A 19,004-nucleotide genomic window follows, 5' to 3' on the forward strand; every position below is an offset into this window, starting at 1 on the left:
GCTGAAAGTTCTGGATAGCAGAGCTGGAATTTGGCAGGATTCACAGGAGTTTGTTTGGAGTCTGGATACAGAATTGCAGGTACTGAATGGATATGAACATGCAGAAAGGTCTGTGTGATTAGACTGCTATTTGCAAAACTGGACAGGTGCAGGATTACTGAGGCAAGGTGCAAGACTTGCTGGAATAGTGCACAGATATCTTGAAGCAGGGATTCCAAGGCAGAAGGACACACTGGATATATAATTGTAGTAGAAACAGGTCCAAGATGAACTGGTTGCAGGGCTGGCAGGAATACTGGGACCAGGTTACCAGGACACAGGATAATGGGAACTTGCACAGCGTGCAATGGCCATGTGCTGAGCACACAGGAACAGGCTCTAAGGAGTCCAGACTAGATCCTGACACTCTCTTATACTGAACTCTTATCACTGGCACAGTGGTATGTGGATACTCCCTAGTTAAAGGGAGACAGACCAATCACATGATAGTAAGGCTGAAGTTGCAGGTAATGAGGTCCAGGTGATCAGTTGCTAGGAAATGAGAACAACAGAAGGGAGCAGCCGGATCCAGGTGCTAATCAATGCAGAAAGCAGAACTGACAGATTTGCAGCCGCTGCACACATAACAATAAGAACTTATATCCGGTGTCCGGTAAAGGGCAAGCTGGGTAATAAAGGGAGACACTCCCAATCAGATCAGCCACAGAAACAAGCCTCCTGATGAGATACAATGTAGCTGGACAGCTAGACACACACAGGCAAACTACTAATTATACAGCAGCTGACTCTGAACACAGGGAAACTCTTTAAAGAAGCCTTATTGTCTGACAGGTGAGACTGCACAGGCCACACATACAGGAGAAAGTCTCCAGTTACACAGACCCACCAAAGGTGGCCCACAACAGTGCCCCAAACAAGTACATGATAAAACCTGGGATTCTAACAGAAACACAACAGACTCACAACACAAGAACATAAACAAAATGCAAGCTGCATTTGCAGCTTGTAACAAAGAGAAACAGTTGGAGATACGAGTGTGGTGAGAGGTCAGGGGACGAAAGGTAGATTTGAACATCAGCTTAGAGATGATGTTGTAAGTTAAAAGAGCAATTGAGGTAGGAGGACAGCTAGCAGAGGGCAGTATCACACAGACCAAGGGATTGAAAGATTTGCAAGGAGAAGGAGGAGAGGGTGGCCCACAGTTTCAAAAGCAGCTGAGAAGTAAAGGAGGGGTGTAATATGGTATGCTGGCAGCCGGGCTCCCGGCGACCAGCATACCGGCGTCAGGAGCCCGACCGCCGGCATACCGACAGCGTGGCGAGCGCAAATGAGCCATATTTGCATGCTATTTTATTCTCCCTCCAGAGGGGTCGTGGACCCCCACGAGGGAGAAAAATTGTCGGTATGCCAGCTGTCGGGTATCACTGACCTGGTTTGGGAGGGTTGTGGACTCGGGGTTTCTTCCGGTGACCGGGAAGTGGAACCGCAACTGGACCGCAGCAGAGATGGCCGGATGTAAGTTTTCCTCATGCAGCATCAGGTCGGCGGACAGGAGGCACGTGTGGACGCTGAAGGTCTCCTAAAAGAGAGAACTTGTAAGGTATGGTGAATAACAGAAGAATACTAGGTGCTGGAGACACAACTGCACTAACGTGCACAGGACTTGGAGACACAGAAGTGTTTGTAGGCGCTGAAGCGCGTGGAGACACTGAGGTGCCTGGAGGCACGGAGATGCTGAAGGCACGGAGGTGCTTGGAGGCACGGAGGTGCTGGAAGCACGGAGGTGCTTGGAGGCACGGAGGTGCATGGAGGCACGGAGGTGCTTGGAGGCACGGAGGTGCATGGAGGCACGGAGGTGCTGGAGGTACGGAGGTGCTTGGAGGTGCTGGAGGCACGGAGGTGCTTGGAGGCATGGAGGTACTTGGAGGCACGGAGGTGCTGGAGGCACGGAGGTGCTTGGAGGTGCTGGAGGCTCGGAGGTGCTTGGAGGCTCGGAGGTGCTTGGAGGCACGGAGGTGCTGGAGGCACGGAGGTGCTTGGAGGCATGGAGGTGCTGGAGGCACGGAAGTGCTTGGAGGCACGGAGGTGCTGGAGGCACGGAGCACTGGAGATCACAGGTACAGTAGCAACGATGATACTCAGGTGCCGGAGCACTGCCCGGCGTCTTAATTTGAACTTCCCGCCAGGACCTGATTGGAGGACAGGCCGATGACGTCACCCGCACCTCCCGAGGACGTCGGACGCACACGCCGGCTGGACGGAGCGCCGGACGCCGGGACCCGCCAGCGAGGACGGCCGCACGGAGACCCAGCACGCCCGGAGCGGTAAGTATGGAGACCGCGGTGCCGTGACAGTACCCCTCCTCTAGGAGTGGCCCCTGGACACTTTCCCGGCTTCGTAGGATGTCTAGCATGGAATATCCGGACTAGTCGAGGAGCCGAGACCTCAGAAGCCTTTATCCAACTTCTCTCCTCAGGACCATATCCTTTCCATTCCACCAGATATTGCAGATTCTTGTGAAGATAACGAGAGTCTAGAATATTTTTGATCTCGAAGTCTGTCCCTGTTTCAGTCTCCACTGAGGTGGGGCTAGAGGTCTTTGAATGAAAATGATTAAGGACGAGAGGACGAAGAAGAGAAACATGGAAGGCATTGGGGATACGTAGGTGCGAAGGTAAACCCAGCTTGCAGACCACAGGATTCAGGACTTGTAGCACAGGGTAAGGACCGATGAATCTTGGAGCAATCTTCATGGTGGGCACCTTCAACCGGAGATTACGTGTGGACAGCCACACCCTGTCACCAACCTTGTATTGTGGAGCGGCTCGCCGTTTCTTATCTGCAAATAACTTGTACCGGACTGAAACCTTCTTAAGATTAGCATGAATCTTACTCCAAATTTGTCCGAAGTGTTGTAGAGTGGACGTTACAGCTGGAACCTCTTCTATCGGAAGGCTTGGTAATTCTGGAACACGTGGATGGAACCCATAGTTGATGAAAAATGGAGATTCACCAGTGGAAGAATGAAACAAATGATTATGGGCAAACTCCGCCCACGGTAACAACTCCACCCAGTTGTCCTGTGAAGGGGAGAGATAAAGACGGAGGAAAGTCTCTAGATCTTGATTGACTCGTTCCGTTTGTCCATTCAATTGGGGATGATAAGCGGATGAAAACTTAAGTTTAATCTGCAGAGTCGAACAGAGGGCTTTCCAAAACCTTGCGGTGAACTGTACCCCACGATCAGAGACTATTTCCTGTGGCAACCCATGCAACTGAAAATGTTCTTGGATAAACAGTAGAGCTAGTTTCGGAGCTGTCGGAAGACCAGTCAAAGGAACAAAGTGTGCCATCTTCGAAAAACGGTCGACGATTACCCAAACGGTGTTGCAACCCTTGGAACGGGGCAAGTCAGTGATGAAGTCCATGGAAATATGAGTCCAGGGTTTCATAGGAATGGACAGAGGACGAAGTAACCCAGCAGGAGGTAAACGGGGAGATTTATGCTGTGTACACTGGGGACAGGAATTAACGTAATCCTGTACATCCTTCCTCATGGAGTCCCACCAGTAAGATCTTTGCAGAAACTTGTACATCTTCTGGGCGCCGGGATGACCGGAGAATTTGGAGATATGGGCCCACTGTAGTATCCTCGACCGGAATTTAACTGGTACGGACATTCTTCCGGGAAGAGGACCTGGAGTAGTCGAGGCAGCAGAGACAGAAATTGGATTCAGAATTAAACTCCGTTCAAAGGAATCCTCATCATCTGTGGGAGTTTGTGAACGGGACAGTGCATCCGCTTTGGTATTGAAAGTCCCGGCTCTGTATTTGATAACAAAAGAAAATCGAGTGAAGAAGAGTGCCCATTTAGCTTGGCGAGGATTCAAGCACTGTGCGGTTTTGATATACAACAAATTTTTGTGATCAGTGTAAATGGTAGTCACATGTTTGGCCCCTTCTAAGAGATATCTCCACTCTTCCAAGGCAGATTTAATCGCCAAGAGTTCCTGGTCTCCAATAGTGTAATTCCGTTCAGCCAGAGAGAATTTACGAGAGTGAAAGCCGCACGGATGTAATTTCTTATCTGAGGCGTACTGAGAGAGAACTGCCCCAACTCCGACCGAGGATGCGTCGACTTCTAGGAAGAAAGGTTCCTCAAAATTTGGTTGTTGGAGTTCTGGGGCGGACATAAAAGCTGATTTCAAATGGGAAAAGGCCTCTATGGCTTCGGGAGGCCACAACCCCGGGTTGGAACCCTTTCTCGTTAGGGCGGTAATGGGTGCAACAATGGTGGAGAAACCTCTAATGAACTTTCCATAATAGTTCGCAAAACCCAGGAATCTTTGTACTGCTTTCAAGGAGAGTTGCTGTGCCCAGTCCCGAATGGCAGAGAGTTTCTCCGGATCCATGCGAAGCTCCATCCCCGAGATGATATAACCGAGGAACGGTATTGATGTTACTTCGAAGGTACACTTGGACATCTTGGCATAGAGGTGATTCTCACATAGACGACGGAGTACCTCTTTGACTTGTTTCCTGTGTTCAGCAAGGTCTTTTGAAAAAATCAGGATGTCATCCAAATACACCACGACACTTAGGTATAACATGTCTCGGAAGATTTCGTTGACGAATCCCTGGAAGACAGCAGGAGCATTGCTAAGACCGAACGGCATCACCAGATACTCATAATGCCCATCCCGGGTATTGAAGGCGGTCTTCCATTCATCTCCCTCTCTGATACGTATGAGGTTATAGGCCCCCCTCAAATCGAGCTTGGAAAAAACGTGGGCACCGCGAACTCTATCAAATAGCTCTGTGATTAGAGGCAAGGGGTATTTATTTTTGTTGGTAATATCATTTAGGCCGCGGTAGTCGATACATGGTCTTAACCCTCCGTCCTTTTTTTTCACGAAGAAGAAGTCCGCTCCAGCCGGGGAGGTAGAGGGACGGATGAATCCCTTGTGAAGATTGGATTTGATATAGACAGACATAGCTTGTGTCTCTGGAAGGGAGAGAGGATAAATGCGACCCTGAGGTGGCATTTTCCCAGGGATAAGGTCAATGGGGCAGTCCCAAGCCCTGTGGGGTGGTAACTGGTCAGCTGCTTGTTCCGAAAACACATCTCTAAATTCTTGGTATGCCTCTGGGATAGGTTCTTCCTCCGCCTTAGAAGAAACACGAAGCGGACAGACAGGGGTGAGACAGTTGGCGTGACAAAAAGAACCCCAAGACCGAACCTGTGCGGTCTTCCAATCGATATGGGGATTGTGACTTTTGAGCCAAGGCATTCCGAGAACCAGATCGTGATGCATTTCCGGGATCACCAGGAACTCCAAATATTCTTGATGTAGAGCCCCGACCTGTAGTTTAACTGGAACCGTGCGTTCTGTTATGATACCCTTGGATATCCTAGTACCATTGATGGCTGTCAATGAAATAGGCCGTTCGATGGACCATACTTCCAAATTCAGGCTTTGGACACAGAAAGAAGAAACGAAATTCCCCGCTGCTCCGGAGTCCAACAGGGCTTCAAAAGACTTGTAAGTAGCCTTGGTGATTAACGTTACAGGAAGCAAACAGTCCGAAGTGGGAGAAGATTTGGTCGTAACCCCCAACTTGACTCCTCCGGAACAAGCTAGGCCTTCTCGTTTCCCGGACGGGATTTGCAGGACTTGATGAAGTGACCCCGCAGCTCCGCAGTACAGGCAGAGCTTACTCTCATGACGACGCTGCCGCTCCTCCGGGGACAATCGGGATCGGTTAATCTGCATGGGTTCGTCCGGACTTGGGACCACCGCTTGCCTTGCAGGAGGAAGCCGGAACCTGGAACGATCCGATCGACTACGTTCACTTCCACGTTCCTGCATCCGGAGATCTACCTTGACACAGAGAGAGAACAATTCCTCTAAAGAATCCGGAAGCTCTCGAGTGACCAACTCATCCTTCAGGCGATCAGAAAGACCGTTCCAAAAAGCAGCTCTCAGAGCCTCATTATTCCAACAAAGTTCAGAGGCAATGGTTTAGAAATAAAACCACATACTGACCCACGGATCGGGAGCCTTGACGGATGCGGAGTAAATCAGAAGAGGCCGAGGTCATCCTGCCGGGCTCGTCAAAAATTCGTCGAAAAGACGTGATGAATTCTGAGTAATTGGAAACCAGTGAATCAGAACGTTCCCATAAAGGAGACACCCAATCCAAGGCAGATCCTTCCAGCAGAGAAATAATATATGCTACCTTGGACCGGTCTGTAGGAAAGTTGTGTGCTAGTAGCTCGAAATGTACCTCGCATTGGTTTAAGAAACCACGGCAATTTTTAGGATTCCCATTATAACGGGACGGCGTAGGCAACTGAAGGCGCAGAGTGGCGCCGGCCGATGGTCGGACATTGCTGGAGGTGGCAACTGGTGCAGCTACTGGAACTGGTGCCGGAATTACTGAGGCTAGAGACGCCTGAATCTGATCCAGACGCCCGGACAACTCCTGGAGGTACTGCATCACCTGACCTTGTGCCGCTTCCTGACTTTGTGCTCGGGAAGCCAGGTTCTGGATGGCACTTGAGTCCGTGTTCCGATTCCCCGGGTCCATGTGGCCTGAGTATACTATCACTGACCTGGTTTGGGAGGGTTGTGGACTCGGGGTTTCTTCCGGTGACCGGGAAGTGGAACCGCAACTGGACCGCAGCAGAGATGGCCGGATGTAAGTTTTCCTCATGCAGGATCAGGTCGGCGGACAGGAGGCACGTGTGGACGCTGAAGGTCTCCTGAAAGAGAGAACTTGTAAGGTGCTGGTGAATCACAGAAGAATACTAGGTGCTGGAGACACAACTGCACTAACGTGCACAGGACTTGGAGACACAAAAGTGTTTGTAGGCGCTGAAGCGCGTGGAGACACTGAGGTGCCTGGAGGCACGGAGGTGCTGAAGGCACGGAGGTGCTGAAGGCACGGAGGTGCTTGGAGGCACGGAGGTGCTGGAGGCACGGAGGTGCTTGGAGGCACGGAGGTGCTTGGAGGCACGGAGGTGCTTGGAGGCACGGAGGTGCTGGAGGCACGGAGGTGCTTGGAGGCACGGAGGTGCTTGGAGGTACAGATGTGCTTGGAGGCACTGAGGTGCTGGAGGCACGGAGGTGCTTGGAGGCACGGAGGTGCTGGAGGCACGGAGGTGCTTTGAGGCACGGAGGTGCTTTGAGGCACGGAAGTGCTGGAGGCACGGAGGTGCTTGGAGGCACGGAGGTGCTGGAGGCACGGAGGTGCTTGGAGGCACGGAGGTGCTGGAGGCACGGAGGTGCTTGGAGGCACGGAGGTGCTGGAGGCACGGAGCACTGGAGATCACAGGTACAGTAGCAACGATGATACTCTGGCGCCGGAGCACTGCCCGGCATCTGAATTTGAACTTCCCGCCAGGACCTGATTGGAGGACGGGCCGATGACGTCACCCGCACCTCCCGAGGACGTTGGACGCACACGCCGGCTGGACGGAGCGCCAGACGCCGGGACCCGCCAGCGAGGACGGCCGCACGGAGACCCAGCGCGCCCGGAGAGGTAAGTATGGAGACCGTGGCGCCGTGACATCGGGATTCCGGTGCCGGTATACTGTGCGCCGGGATCCCGACAGTCGGCATACTGAAGACCACCCGTAAAGGAGAAATAAGTAGAGAGTAGAGACCCTTGGATTTAGGAGCAAGGAGTTCATTGCAGACTTTTGTGAGTGCAGTTTCAGTGGAGTGGAGAGGACGGAAGCCAGACTAGCGTGGTTTAAACACTGAGCGTGGAGGAAAGAAAGGCAGTAAGGCGGTTCTTTACAATACGTTCCATGGGCAAGTAGAGAGGGTGTTTGGATCAAGGGTAGGTTTTTTTAAGAATAGGGGAGACAAGTGCATACTTTAAAGCAAAGGTGATTGTGTCTTATGGGAGAGATTGATGAGGTGGGTGTGATGGAAACAGACAGAGAGAGGTAGCAGAGGAGGCAGGAGGGGATAGGACCATATGGTGAGGTGGAGGGGGAGTATCCATATATGATACAAAAATAAGAATGCAGTATCTTGTGCTACATAAAACTATACACCCCATTATATGAAGCATACGGTACAGGTTTAAAAAAATCAGAATGCAGTATCTTGTTCTACATAAAACTATACACCCCACTATATCAAGGATATGGTACAGGCTTCTAAATAATAAAAAAAAAAAAATGTTTTCTGCAGCAAGTTTTTGTAGTGAAGAAGTATCTTGCATTTTTTATATCTCTTTGTTTCTGGACCTCTATGACTTACACAGGTTCTGTGGCTGGTTAAACTCAGGTGAAATGCAGGCTTGAATTCAGCAAGTCATAGAACCTGTGTAAATTATAGGAGTCCCGAATTATAGGGATTTATGTCAAGTCTAGTAGCAGAATACATTTGTAAGGTTCAGCACCTAATAGTCTGTTTAGTTAATGTATCTTTCTCACTCCTCCTACTCATTACAAAGGGCCGTAACTAGCGTTGTGCTAACGGTGGGCTCACACAGTTAGCCAGCAGCATACTGTACCTCCTACGCTCCACCCCTCCTGAGTCCCACCGGTCCTCTTGTGTGCCTGTCCACAGCAGAAAAGGAAGTGGGTGAAAGGCTGGCAGGTGGAAGCAGCTGCTCCAGAGGCGGACATAAGTATAACAAAAACAGACACACACACACACACACACACACACACACACACACACACACCCTGTGTAAAAGGGACTCTACCCGGTGTAATGTGTAAAAGGGGGCTCTATCTGGTGGAATGTGTAAAAGTGGGCTTTAACTGGTGCAATGTGTAAAATGGGGCTATGCCTTGTGCAATGTGTAAAAGGAAAGGGGGCTCTACCTGGTGCAATGTTTAAACAAAAGGGGACTCTACCTGGTACAGTGTGTTAAAGGAAAAGGGGCTCTACATGGTGCAATGTGTAAAATGAAAGAGGGCTCTTCCTGGTGCAATGTGTAAAAGGATAGGGGCTATACCAGGTGCAATGTGTAAACGGGGGCTCTACCTGGTGTATTGTGTAAAAGGGAGTTCTACCTGGTGCAATGTGTAAAAGGAAAGGGGGCTCTACCTGGTAGAATGTGTAAAAGGGGGCCCTACCTGGCACATTTTTTAAAAGGGTCTCTGGCATTGTATAAGGGGTCTCTACCTGGCATAATGTGTAAAAGGAGGCTCTACCTGGTGTAATGTATATAAGGCGCTCTACCTGGTGTAATGTGTATAAGTGCCACTACTATGTGGCTTAATTTTAATAATGGAGACTACTGTTCGGCGTAATATGAATTGGTGTTATTTTGAGACCACGGCCTTTCCCTTGAAGCCACGCTCCTATATATTATCTGCGCGCCTAAGGCACACACTGTACCTGTTTTAATAGTGGGGGGGACGCCAATTCTATTTCTGGCACAGGGTACCAACATGTCTAGTTACGGCTCCAAGCTACAGTTTTTCCAAAAACTATAATGCTGCCTTTATTTTTTCCATAAATGTTATTGTTTTTGAATACAAGTTCTGTCATTTTAAAAATAGATCACTAATAAATATTTCTTTTAGCAAAGAAAACTTACAGATGTGTCCTCTTCCATCTCTGCTCTGTGCGCTGCAAGTCGTGTTACACATAACACGTGTGTGCCGTGTGACTCGGTAGCTCAGAGTGTCTTGTTTTTGCTTGTTTTCCCACGAAAATGCGTCTTAGACGTAATGTAATAAGACTCACAAGTATATCATTTTAATCAGCAGAAGCTGCTTGTGCATCCTATTACATTTCTTTGCATCTCAGATGCATTTTCATGGGGAAAAATGCCAAAAAAATTGCTCGCACTACCGAGTCCTGCCACAGCATGGCGTGACTTAAAGTGCGGTTTAGCATGACTGCAGCAAGTATGTAAGAGGACACATCTGTAATAGCTAACGCCAGAAACCTGTTAAACTGGATACACAATTAAGATGATCTGTCTGTCACGTGTTCCTGTATGCTCAGCTGGTGATTTGTGAGAGGGGGTTACTGAGTTGGATTGCCACAACAGACGAGGGGGTCAAACATATGATCTCCTCATGTACTGCTAGTACCGGATTTTGACGAGACCTTACCAGAGGCGCAGAGTCTAACCCATCGGAAAGTTTTCACCAGCCACCCCTCCAATTGGGATTTGCGTTTTGCAGCGAGGAATTGCAGCACTCACAGGTCTTGCAGCACAATAGAATAGCAGGAAGCGGAGTCCTGATATCTGTAATTTAATGTTTCAGTTTTATCAACTTTCGTCATAAACAAATAGTACAAAAACAGTTCTTACCTTTATAACAAACACCTAGCGTGAAGTGTGCTGCCTCTCCCCGCCGGGTCCCTTCCCAATGAGGTCACCAGCTGCGACGCACGCTCCCATCGCCAGCTACCCGACAGGAAGAGTTGCCTGGCAACATGGTAAACAGACAACTATAGTGTACATACTGTATCTCCCTGCATCAATCGTAAACAGCATATTGAAGCAGCAACTTTGCATCAGAACAGGAAAAACAGTTATAGCATGCACAATAATTGATTAAAGGTAGTAATAAAATTAACTAGATCTTTACATTAGAGAAAGCAATTCAAGCTTAATTGTTCATTTAAACCATGAGGTGCTATTGCATTGAGGTGGTATATCCACCTCACCTCTCTTTGTAGGAGAGCCTTATTTCTGTCTTCTCCCCTTTACATTTTAGACTCATGGTCAATGATTTTATGCCTTAACATTGACATATTGTGCTTGAAATCCCGAAAGTGACGTGCCACTGGTTGCTACTGGTCCTGCCCCTCCAAGGCTTTACGAATGGAGGACCTATGGAGTGCCATCCTGTCCCTGAATGATCTGATGGTCTTTCCTACATAAAGATGTCCACAGGGACACCTAATAATATAAATGATATGTGTCATTGTGCAGGTTAATACATGTTTGATTGGGATACGTATCCCAGTATGTGGGTGTGAAAAGAAACCTCCTGTTTCCATGTATCCAAAAGCTGTGCAACCTAAACATTTGTAACAGCCGTGCTTCTTACTCAAAAAAGTTGTTGGATGATGGTCCTGGAAGCCTGAAATATCACCATGAACCAGCCAGTGCTGTAGATTCCTATTTCTTGTAAAACTTGGTAAAATGGTAGTGACTTTGAAAATCTGTAGATCCGTATCTGTTGAGACAACGGGCCCGGATTCATGGATAACTTTAACTAATGAAGTACTAGCTGTATTAAACCGTTGCACAAAAGCTATCTTCTTATTAAGCTCTTTTGATGTCTCCTTTTTGGCATTAAGCGCAATGTTTCTGTCCATGGATAGAACTTTGTTTTTGATAATCATTACATAGTTCCAATCATAGCCTCTCTGCATAAAGTCTTTGGCCATGATATCAATGTGTGCTTCGGTATTTAGTTTATCATCCGTTACCCTATGGATTCTTAAGAATTGCGCGAATGGTAGCCCTCATTTGGTTGCCGGTGGATGATGACTCTTTGCGTGTAAAATTGTATTCTTATCCGTCGGCTTCCGATAAAGGTTTATATGAATTTTTCCTTCTCTGATGGACACTGCCACATCCAAATAATGCACACAAGAATCACTAATTGACGCAGTGAATTTGATTTTTTCATCCTCTGTGTTTATCCTGGAAAGGCAGTTGTAGACGGCTTCCTCCGTGCCTGTCCAAATTAGGAACAGATCGTCAATATATCTTTTGTAGAAAACGATGTTAGCTACTATATCCGGATCTGTGAAGAAGAGATTCTGTTCCACCTCGAACATAAATGAGTTTGCGATGGCTGGTGCCACGGATGATCCCACAACACACCTTTGTCTCTGCACATACTATTTATTATCGAATAAAAAGTAATTTCTCGTTAAGGTCAGTGGACCTAATTCAGACCTGATCGTAGCCCTGCAAAATTTTACAGGGCTCCGATCAGGCACACTGACATGCGGGAGGACGCCCAGCACAGGGCTAGTACGCCCCACATTTCAGGCCTGCCCACCCCCCTGCAGAAGTACAAAAGCATCACACAGCGGCGATGCTTTTGCACTTCAGGAGTTGATCCTGGTCAGCGCTAATTTTGCGTGCTGGCCGGGAGCTACTTGTCGCTGCCCTGGTCGCAGCGGCTGCGTGTGACGTCACGCAGCCGCTGCGGCCCGCCCTCCGCATGGTCTAGCCATGCCTACATTGGCCTGACTGCGCCGACAAAACGGCGGCCAAAAGCCGCCGTGCCGCCCCCTTCCGCCCAGCAAACGCCTCTACCTGTCAATCAGCCGTCAGCTGTCAGCCATGCACTGCGGCGCCGGCACATGCGCACTTCTAACCTGCTCGCTGTGCTGTGATGAACCACAGCGTGCGATCAGGTCAGAATGACCCCCAATGTTAATAGTTTCAAGGATAATTGTAAATCAGGACCTTTATAGGACATGCTGGCGGATAATAGACATATCACAGCCTCCAAGCCCTTGGTGTGTGGTATATTCGTATAAAGGCTTGTCACATCTAGAGTGCAGAGCCAACTGCCTTCTGGACTTGGTGGTAGAGCCTGCAAGCGTAGTATAAAGGTAGACGTATCTTTTCGGTAAGTAGATTGTGCCTGTATTACTGGCTGCATGAACTCATCCCAGTATTAGGAAACTTTATGATAAATTTAGCAGGTATTATCAGGCGTCCCGGAGGTGCTTCCATGTTTTTATGCATTTTAGGTAATGTATATAATACAGGTGCAGTCGGAAATTCCTGTACCAGTGATCTATGGACATAATTAGAAATAACATTATCCTGTTCCATCTGTTTCAAAATGTCCAGGAACTCCGCTTGATAGATAGTAGTTGGATCCTGGGAAATACATTCATATACCGTGACATCAGATAATTGAAGATAGATGTCATCTTTATACTGTATCAGATCCTGGATCACAATACCACCCCCCCTTATTGGCGGGGCAGATGATGATACTTTTATCTGAGCTTAAACTTTTTAACGCTTCCCATTCTGCTTTTGTAAGATTAGGACGTGTATTTTTGTGAAGCTTGGCTGCTTCAGGTACTCAAGAGTTTAGTACCTTAGAGAAACATTTCATGGAGACATTGGGGGTCATTCCGAGTTGATCGTTAGCTGCCGTTGTGTGCAGCAATCAGTCTAAAAATCAGCATTTCTGCGCATGCGTATGCACCGCAATGCGCATGTGCGTCGTATGGGTACAATGAGCATCGTGGGTTTGCACAGAGTCTAACGAACATTCCTGTCGCACGGACGAACGCAGGAAGATTGACATGAAGTGGGCGTTTCTGGGTGTGAAATGACTGTTTTCAGGGAGTGCTTAGAAAAACGCAGGTGTAGCAGAAAAAAACGCAGGCGTGGCTGGGCGTTCGCTGGGCGGGTGTGTGATGTCAAAAGCCGTCCCTCCGTTGTTAGAATCAACGCACACAAGAGTAACTGGGTGTGGTTCATCAAATCGACAGTGTCTAGGACGACAATGTTTAGGTCGACCATTATAGGTCGACAGTCACTAGGTCGACATGGATGGAAGGTCGACAGGGTTTCTAGGTCGACATGTGCTAGGTCGACAGGTCTAAAGGTCGACATGAGGATTTTATTTATTTTTTGTGTTGTTTTCTTCGTAGAGTGACCGGGATCCCAAATTAGTGCACCACGTCCCCTCGCATGGCTCGCTTCGCTCGCCATGCTTCGGGCATGGTGCCTTCGCTCCGCTACCGCTTCGCTCGGCACACTTTACCGTTCCAATCGTAGTCCACGTGGATCGTTAAGTATGAAAAAATTCAAAAAAGGAAAAAAAATGTGAAAAACTCATGTCGACCTTTAGACCTGTCGACCTAGCACATGTCGACCTAGAAACCCTGTCGACCTTCCATCCATGTCGACCTAGTGACTGTCGACCTATAGTGGTCGACCTAAACATTGTCGACCTAGACACTGTCGATCTTCAGACCGGATCCCAGAGTAACTACAGGGCTGGTCTTGTTTTACACAAAAATATTTTACAGGCGCTCTGCTGCCCAAGCGTTCGCACTTCTGCAAAGCTAAAATACACTCCCCAGTTGGCGGCGACAATGTGTTTGCACGGCTGCTAAAAACTGCTAGCGAGTAATCAACGCGGAATGAGGGCTATTATTCAATAATGGATCAAACGATGAAGATGGACGTACCTTGCTCTGGGTCCCCATATTTTGTGGGTTTGTTTGTTGCATTTAGAATAAAATTATTTAATTCTCAAATTACGTCCAAAGTGGTATTGGTCCACTTTCCACTGAAATTCATCAAAAGGACAAGTCGGTATAAATAAAATCCTTTATTTAGAACATGTAGTTCGTTCGTCGACAGATCGCGTGTCGACAAATTGAAGACTATGCTGTTTTTTTGCCCTTTGGTTGTTTTGTTAAGGAACTTTTGCATTGTTTGCCCCTGCTTGTGCAGTGTCTTTTTTCTCTCCGCGCATTGCGCGGGTACTAGCCAATAAAGGGGGTTTAGAAGAGGTGCCACTCATATCATCCGAATCACTGTATGATGTTCCCTCTCCACTAGTAGCTGCATTCAGACGTTGTTGATGTCCATTTCTCCAAGGCTTCTTATATGCTTGTCCTTCAGGGTTATTAACCCATGAGTAGACGCAGCCCTTCGCGTAGTCCTTCTGAACAGTTTCTAATTTTTGTTTCTTAAACTTAATGAGATCTGTACGGTACTCATCCAGTTGCAGCTTTAATTTGTCCATCCACTTATCAGATTTAAGTAAATCCAGGTTATTTTCTTCAGAAGCTGTTCGTTTCAATCACAGCTATCAGGACTCAGCTTCCTGTTATTCTATTGTGCTGCAAGACCTGTGAGTGCCGCCATTCCTCGTTGTATTTCTCTTCCTATCCCTGCAAGGCACCAAGGCAGATGTTCATAAGTGGACTGAGTGTCGACATAATTATTATAAACAGGCACAAAATATTTTTTTTACATTCTTATATGTGTGCTTTTATGCTTTTTATTTTCATTTCCTTGTTTGTATTGTCTTAATAAATAGTTTTTTGTGTTTTTTTAATTAAAGACTTGCTGAAGATTTATTATATATAAAAAATCTTTATAAGATCATACTAGCACAGTGTTTACACTTCTCTTCCTTATTTCTTTATAAGCATGTCCTATGTCTATCCCATACATGTTTACATTGCTCTACTGTCTACCACCTCTGCTGGGAGACTATTACAGTTGTCCACTACCCTTTATGTGAAGTAATATTTCCTCAAGTTTCTCCTGATACTACCTCCCTCCAGTTTCAGTGCACTTCCTCGTGTTCTAGTTCCTTTGAAAATTGTCTCCCTCCTTGTTAAAACCCTTAATATATTTGACCGTTTCTATCATGTCCCCCCTTTCCCTTCTTTGCTCCAAACTAAACAGGTTAAGATTTTTTAGTCTTTCCAGGAATGTTTTGTGATGTAGGCCATGCACCATTTTAGTTGCCCTTCTTTGTACAGTCTCTCATGTATTTATATCCTTTTGAAGATATGGCCTCCAGAATTGAACACAGTATTCTAGATGAGGCCGTACCAATTACTTATATAGTGGCATTATTACATCTATCTTTCTGCTGCTGATTCCTCTCCCTATGCAACCAAGCATCTGACTAGCCTTCCTCATTGCTTTGCTACATTATATTGCTTACCTGCCTTTAAGTCACCTGAAATAGTGACTCCTAGATCCCTTTCCTCCTCGGTGGTTTCCAGTATATGGGGTACATTTACTAAAGCTTTTAAAATAGAATTGGTAATGTTGCCCTTAGCAGCCAATCAGATGCTTTATATAATTTCTGTATTGCTTTTAAGAAAATGATAGACAGTGTCTGATTGGTTGCTATGGGCAACATCACCAATTCCCTGTTTAGGAAGCTTTAGTAAGTTTACCCCATAGCATCATTAATACTGTATTTATTCATTGGACTTTTGAGGCCGAAGTGCATAATATTGCATTTTTGGCATTACACTGTATTTGCCATGCTCTTAACCATTCCTCTAGTCTACCTAGATCTTCAATCATTTGTTTTTACCCCTTCTCGTGTGTCTACCCTGCTGCATATCTTTGTGTCATCTGCAAAAAGGCATACTTCTCATTCAATACCATTTGCAGTGTCACCAATAAAGATTTAAAAAAGCACTGGTCCAAGTACAACACACTGGATTGATAATCTTATAGAGTGTACTCAGCTTTACTGGTTCCTAAATTCAATAAGCACTGTAGTCTGGCATTATGACTTCTACAACTGGGATTCCAATTTTTGGAACAACCTACAGTAACTTTTGGCTCTATAAACATGTTTGTAATTGTAATATGTTTGCTATATTTTGGTCATCTTCCTGGTAAAATGCTATTTAAATAATATTTAGAATTTTCTTTATAATACAGGGGGATCACAGACAGGCCCATCAGCTCTAGATACTGCAAACCGCACAGGATCACAGGCACCTGATGTTACAGTTCCCACTGTTCAGGAATTATGTCCACCTGCTTCAGAGAGTGGAGAAAGTGAGCCATCTGCTTCCCCTGCTGAGTCTAGGCATGTGCAGTCATCAGCTTCATCAGACAAAGCCAGTTGCCCGTCTGGTAAGGTTATTTAACATCTTGAACTTGTTCATATGAATATTTTCAGTCATTTCGAGAACTTTAAAAGTAATGTAATAATTAGAAAATTAGGTGGAATTTTATTTATGTATTTATTTTTTATGCTTAAACTGGATGCACACTATAAGATTATCTGTCCAATCTTTCTGGTTGGAACGAAAATCTCATAATGTATCGGAACAAATAACAATTGACCATTTGCTCCCAAATATTGGAAACCAGACAAAAATTGGACGTTCAGACAAATTGGTTAAATCCATGTGATGTAACTAGTTTATCCAAGAAACCATTTTTGCCTATTTTCTGGCTTTTGTGAGCAAATGGTTAATTGTCACTTGCTCTCATTCGTACCAGATTTTTGCTCTAACCAGAAAGATTAAAAATATAGCGGGTATCCAGCTTTAGTTTGATTTGTTTTAACACAGTCAGCTTATACTTACCTACTTTTGCACTCTCTCCTCTAGAAGCCCATGGGAGAGATGCAGCTGCTGGAGGTGATAGTGGAGCCTTGCGCTGTGTGTCATTAGGACCCACCCCCTAGTATGAAATGCCGCAAATCAAGAGGGGACAGGGTCAATTCAACATTATTTTTGTAGAAACCTTTCATATTGGCCCACGGTTTGCACCATTATCCTTCCCAACTTGCCCACTTTGTAAGTAAGTGGGAAGGATGCTGGAGGGCCACTGGCGTTTCTATAATGCAGTCCGCACACACTGCACCCATTTTTTTAATACTCACCCCTCTGAAGTCCCGCGCCGATAAAACCCAGTGAAAATGGCCGCTGTTCTGTGCATTCGCAGTAGAGAAATCTCTGGGAAAATGGCCACTGCGCCATTTTCCCCGTGAACTGCGCATGCATAGTAGAGTCTGAGCCCTCTAGTGCTCTACAGCGCTCCTGCAGAGAGGAGGAGTCAACACACGGGCCTCATCCTCTCTTAAAGCGCCCCTGTGGATGGCAGCCTACTTCTTTGGGGGTCCAAGAGACTGCACGCAAATTCGGAAGTCTTTTGCACCTTCTAGGAGAGCAGGCAAGTTTGAGTCAAAGCTTAGCTTGCTTCATCTTTTGTAGTCAGGTTAACAGTCTTTGCATAACATAATGTTGAGAATGTTTGCAAGCATAATTTGCGGTATCTATTATGTACTTGAAAGGGTGTTCATGTCTAGTTTTCATGAACTCTAGGTTTCATTAACAACACAAACTGCATGTGACAAATTATAGGAGAAAGGGGAGGTCAACTCTCTGTAGGAACATTATATAACAAATAAATGTGAAGCGTCCCAAAGCTCAACAATATGGGATTGTGCTGCTGCCTGTACAAAAGTACTACCTAATACTTTCAAAAGGCAAGGAAATATACACAATCTACAGATATAGCACTCAATCCTGTTCCAATATGATAAATAGAATTTTTCATACACTGGTGAATAGTCTTAAATACTTAGTCTATCAGTGAAAACATATTTTTTAGTCCATTAGACAGTTCTTTGCTCAGGTGGCTCTTCAAACGTCTGATAATGGGAGTACCTCGGAAAAAATGTAAATACAAAAATATAGTGTAATATATTTGTATTCAAGGGCACACCCCTTAGAGAGCAGGCAATACATATTCAAGTGAAACCAAGTAGATATCCTATCTATACTCAATGTAGATAGGGGAAGGGGGAATGGTGTATAAAACTCATAAAGGTATCTTTACTTCATCACCAAATAAATGGAAATAATATCAGCCAATCACCTTCATATAAATTGTCCTTTAGTTGAACGTACCATACTCACACAATGAAGTGTAGATCAAATCACATAGCAGTTTCTTTGCTCCTTGGTAATGCTCGCTGTTTCCAAAACTGAATGGGAATGAATTCTCATGGGGACTTAGAAGCAAATGTAGCTGCTTACTTTAAAAAAAAACAAGGTTTAAATATAAAAAATATTATTAAAAACTGTTTACATAACACTGTGCATATTGATGGTAAAGGAGAAATAATAAATATATGACCTGAATGGCAATTGCACGGCCGTTTGTTGCAACTCAGACTATTAAATTTTTCTCCAGCCACGGCGGTGTAACAGATAAAAAGAAGGGCTGCACTATACTATGGAATTAATACTTGTTACATAAACATAGGGGCTAATTCAGACCTGATCGCTGCTGTGCGTTTTCACACAGCGGGCTATCAGGTCTGAACTGCGCATACGTATGCACTGCAATGTGCAGGCATGACGGTCCGGAGCGCCGGGCAGCGACTTAATTGTGCGAAAAAAATCGTTCTCACCGGCGATCGCAAGAAGTTTGACAGGAAGAGGGCGTTTGTGGATGGCAACTGACCGTTTCTAGGGAGTGTCCGGAAAAATGCAAGAGGGATCCAGCGTTTTGTG

General features: G+C 46.2%; 1 protein-coding gene across 4 annotated transcripts in view; it reads left to right on the forward strand.

Moving 5' to 3' along the window:
- DCAF6 (DDB1 and CUL4 associated factor 6) overlaps positions 1-19,004 on the forward strand; it is a 912,707-nt gene that overhangs the window by 526,235 nt on the left and 367,468 nt on the right. For all 4 annotated transcript variants that reach the window (XM_063954988.1, XM_063954989.1, XM_063954991.1 and 1 more), the window contains one exon: positions 16,411-16,608. In XM_063954988.1, coding sequence (XP_063811058.1) covers positions 16,411-16,608 — 198 coding nt within the window. The remainder of the gene's footprint in view (positions 1-16,410; positions 16,609-19,004) is intronic.

Source organism: Pseudophryne corroboree, chromosome 2 (genome assembly GCF_028390025.1).
Source record: "Pseudophryne corroboree isolate aPseCor3 chromosome 2, aPseCor3.hap2, whole genome shotgun sequence".
NCBI lineage: Eukaryota > Metazoa > Chordata > Amphibia > Anura > Myobatrachidae > Pseudophryne > Pseudophryne corroboree.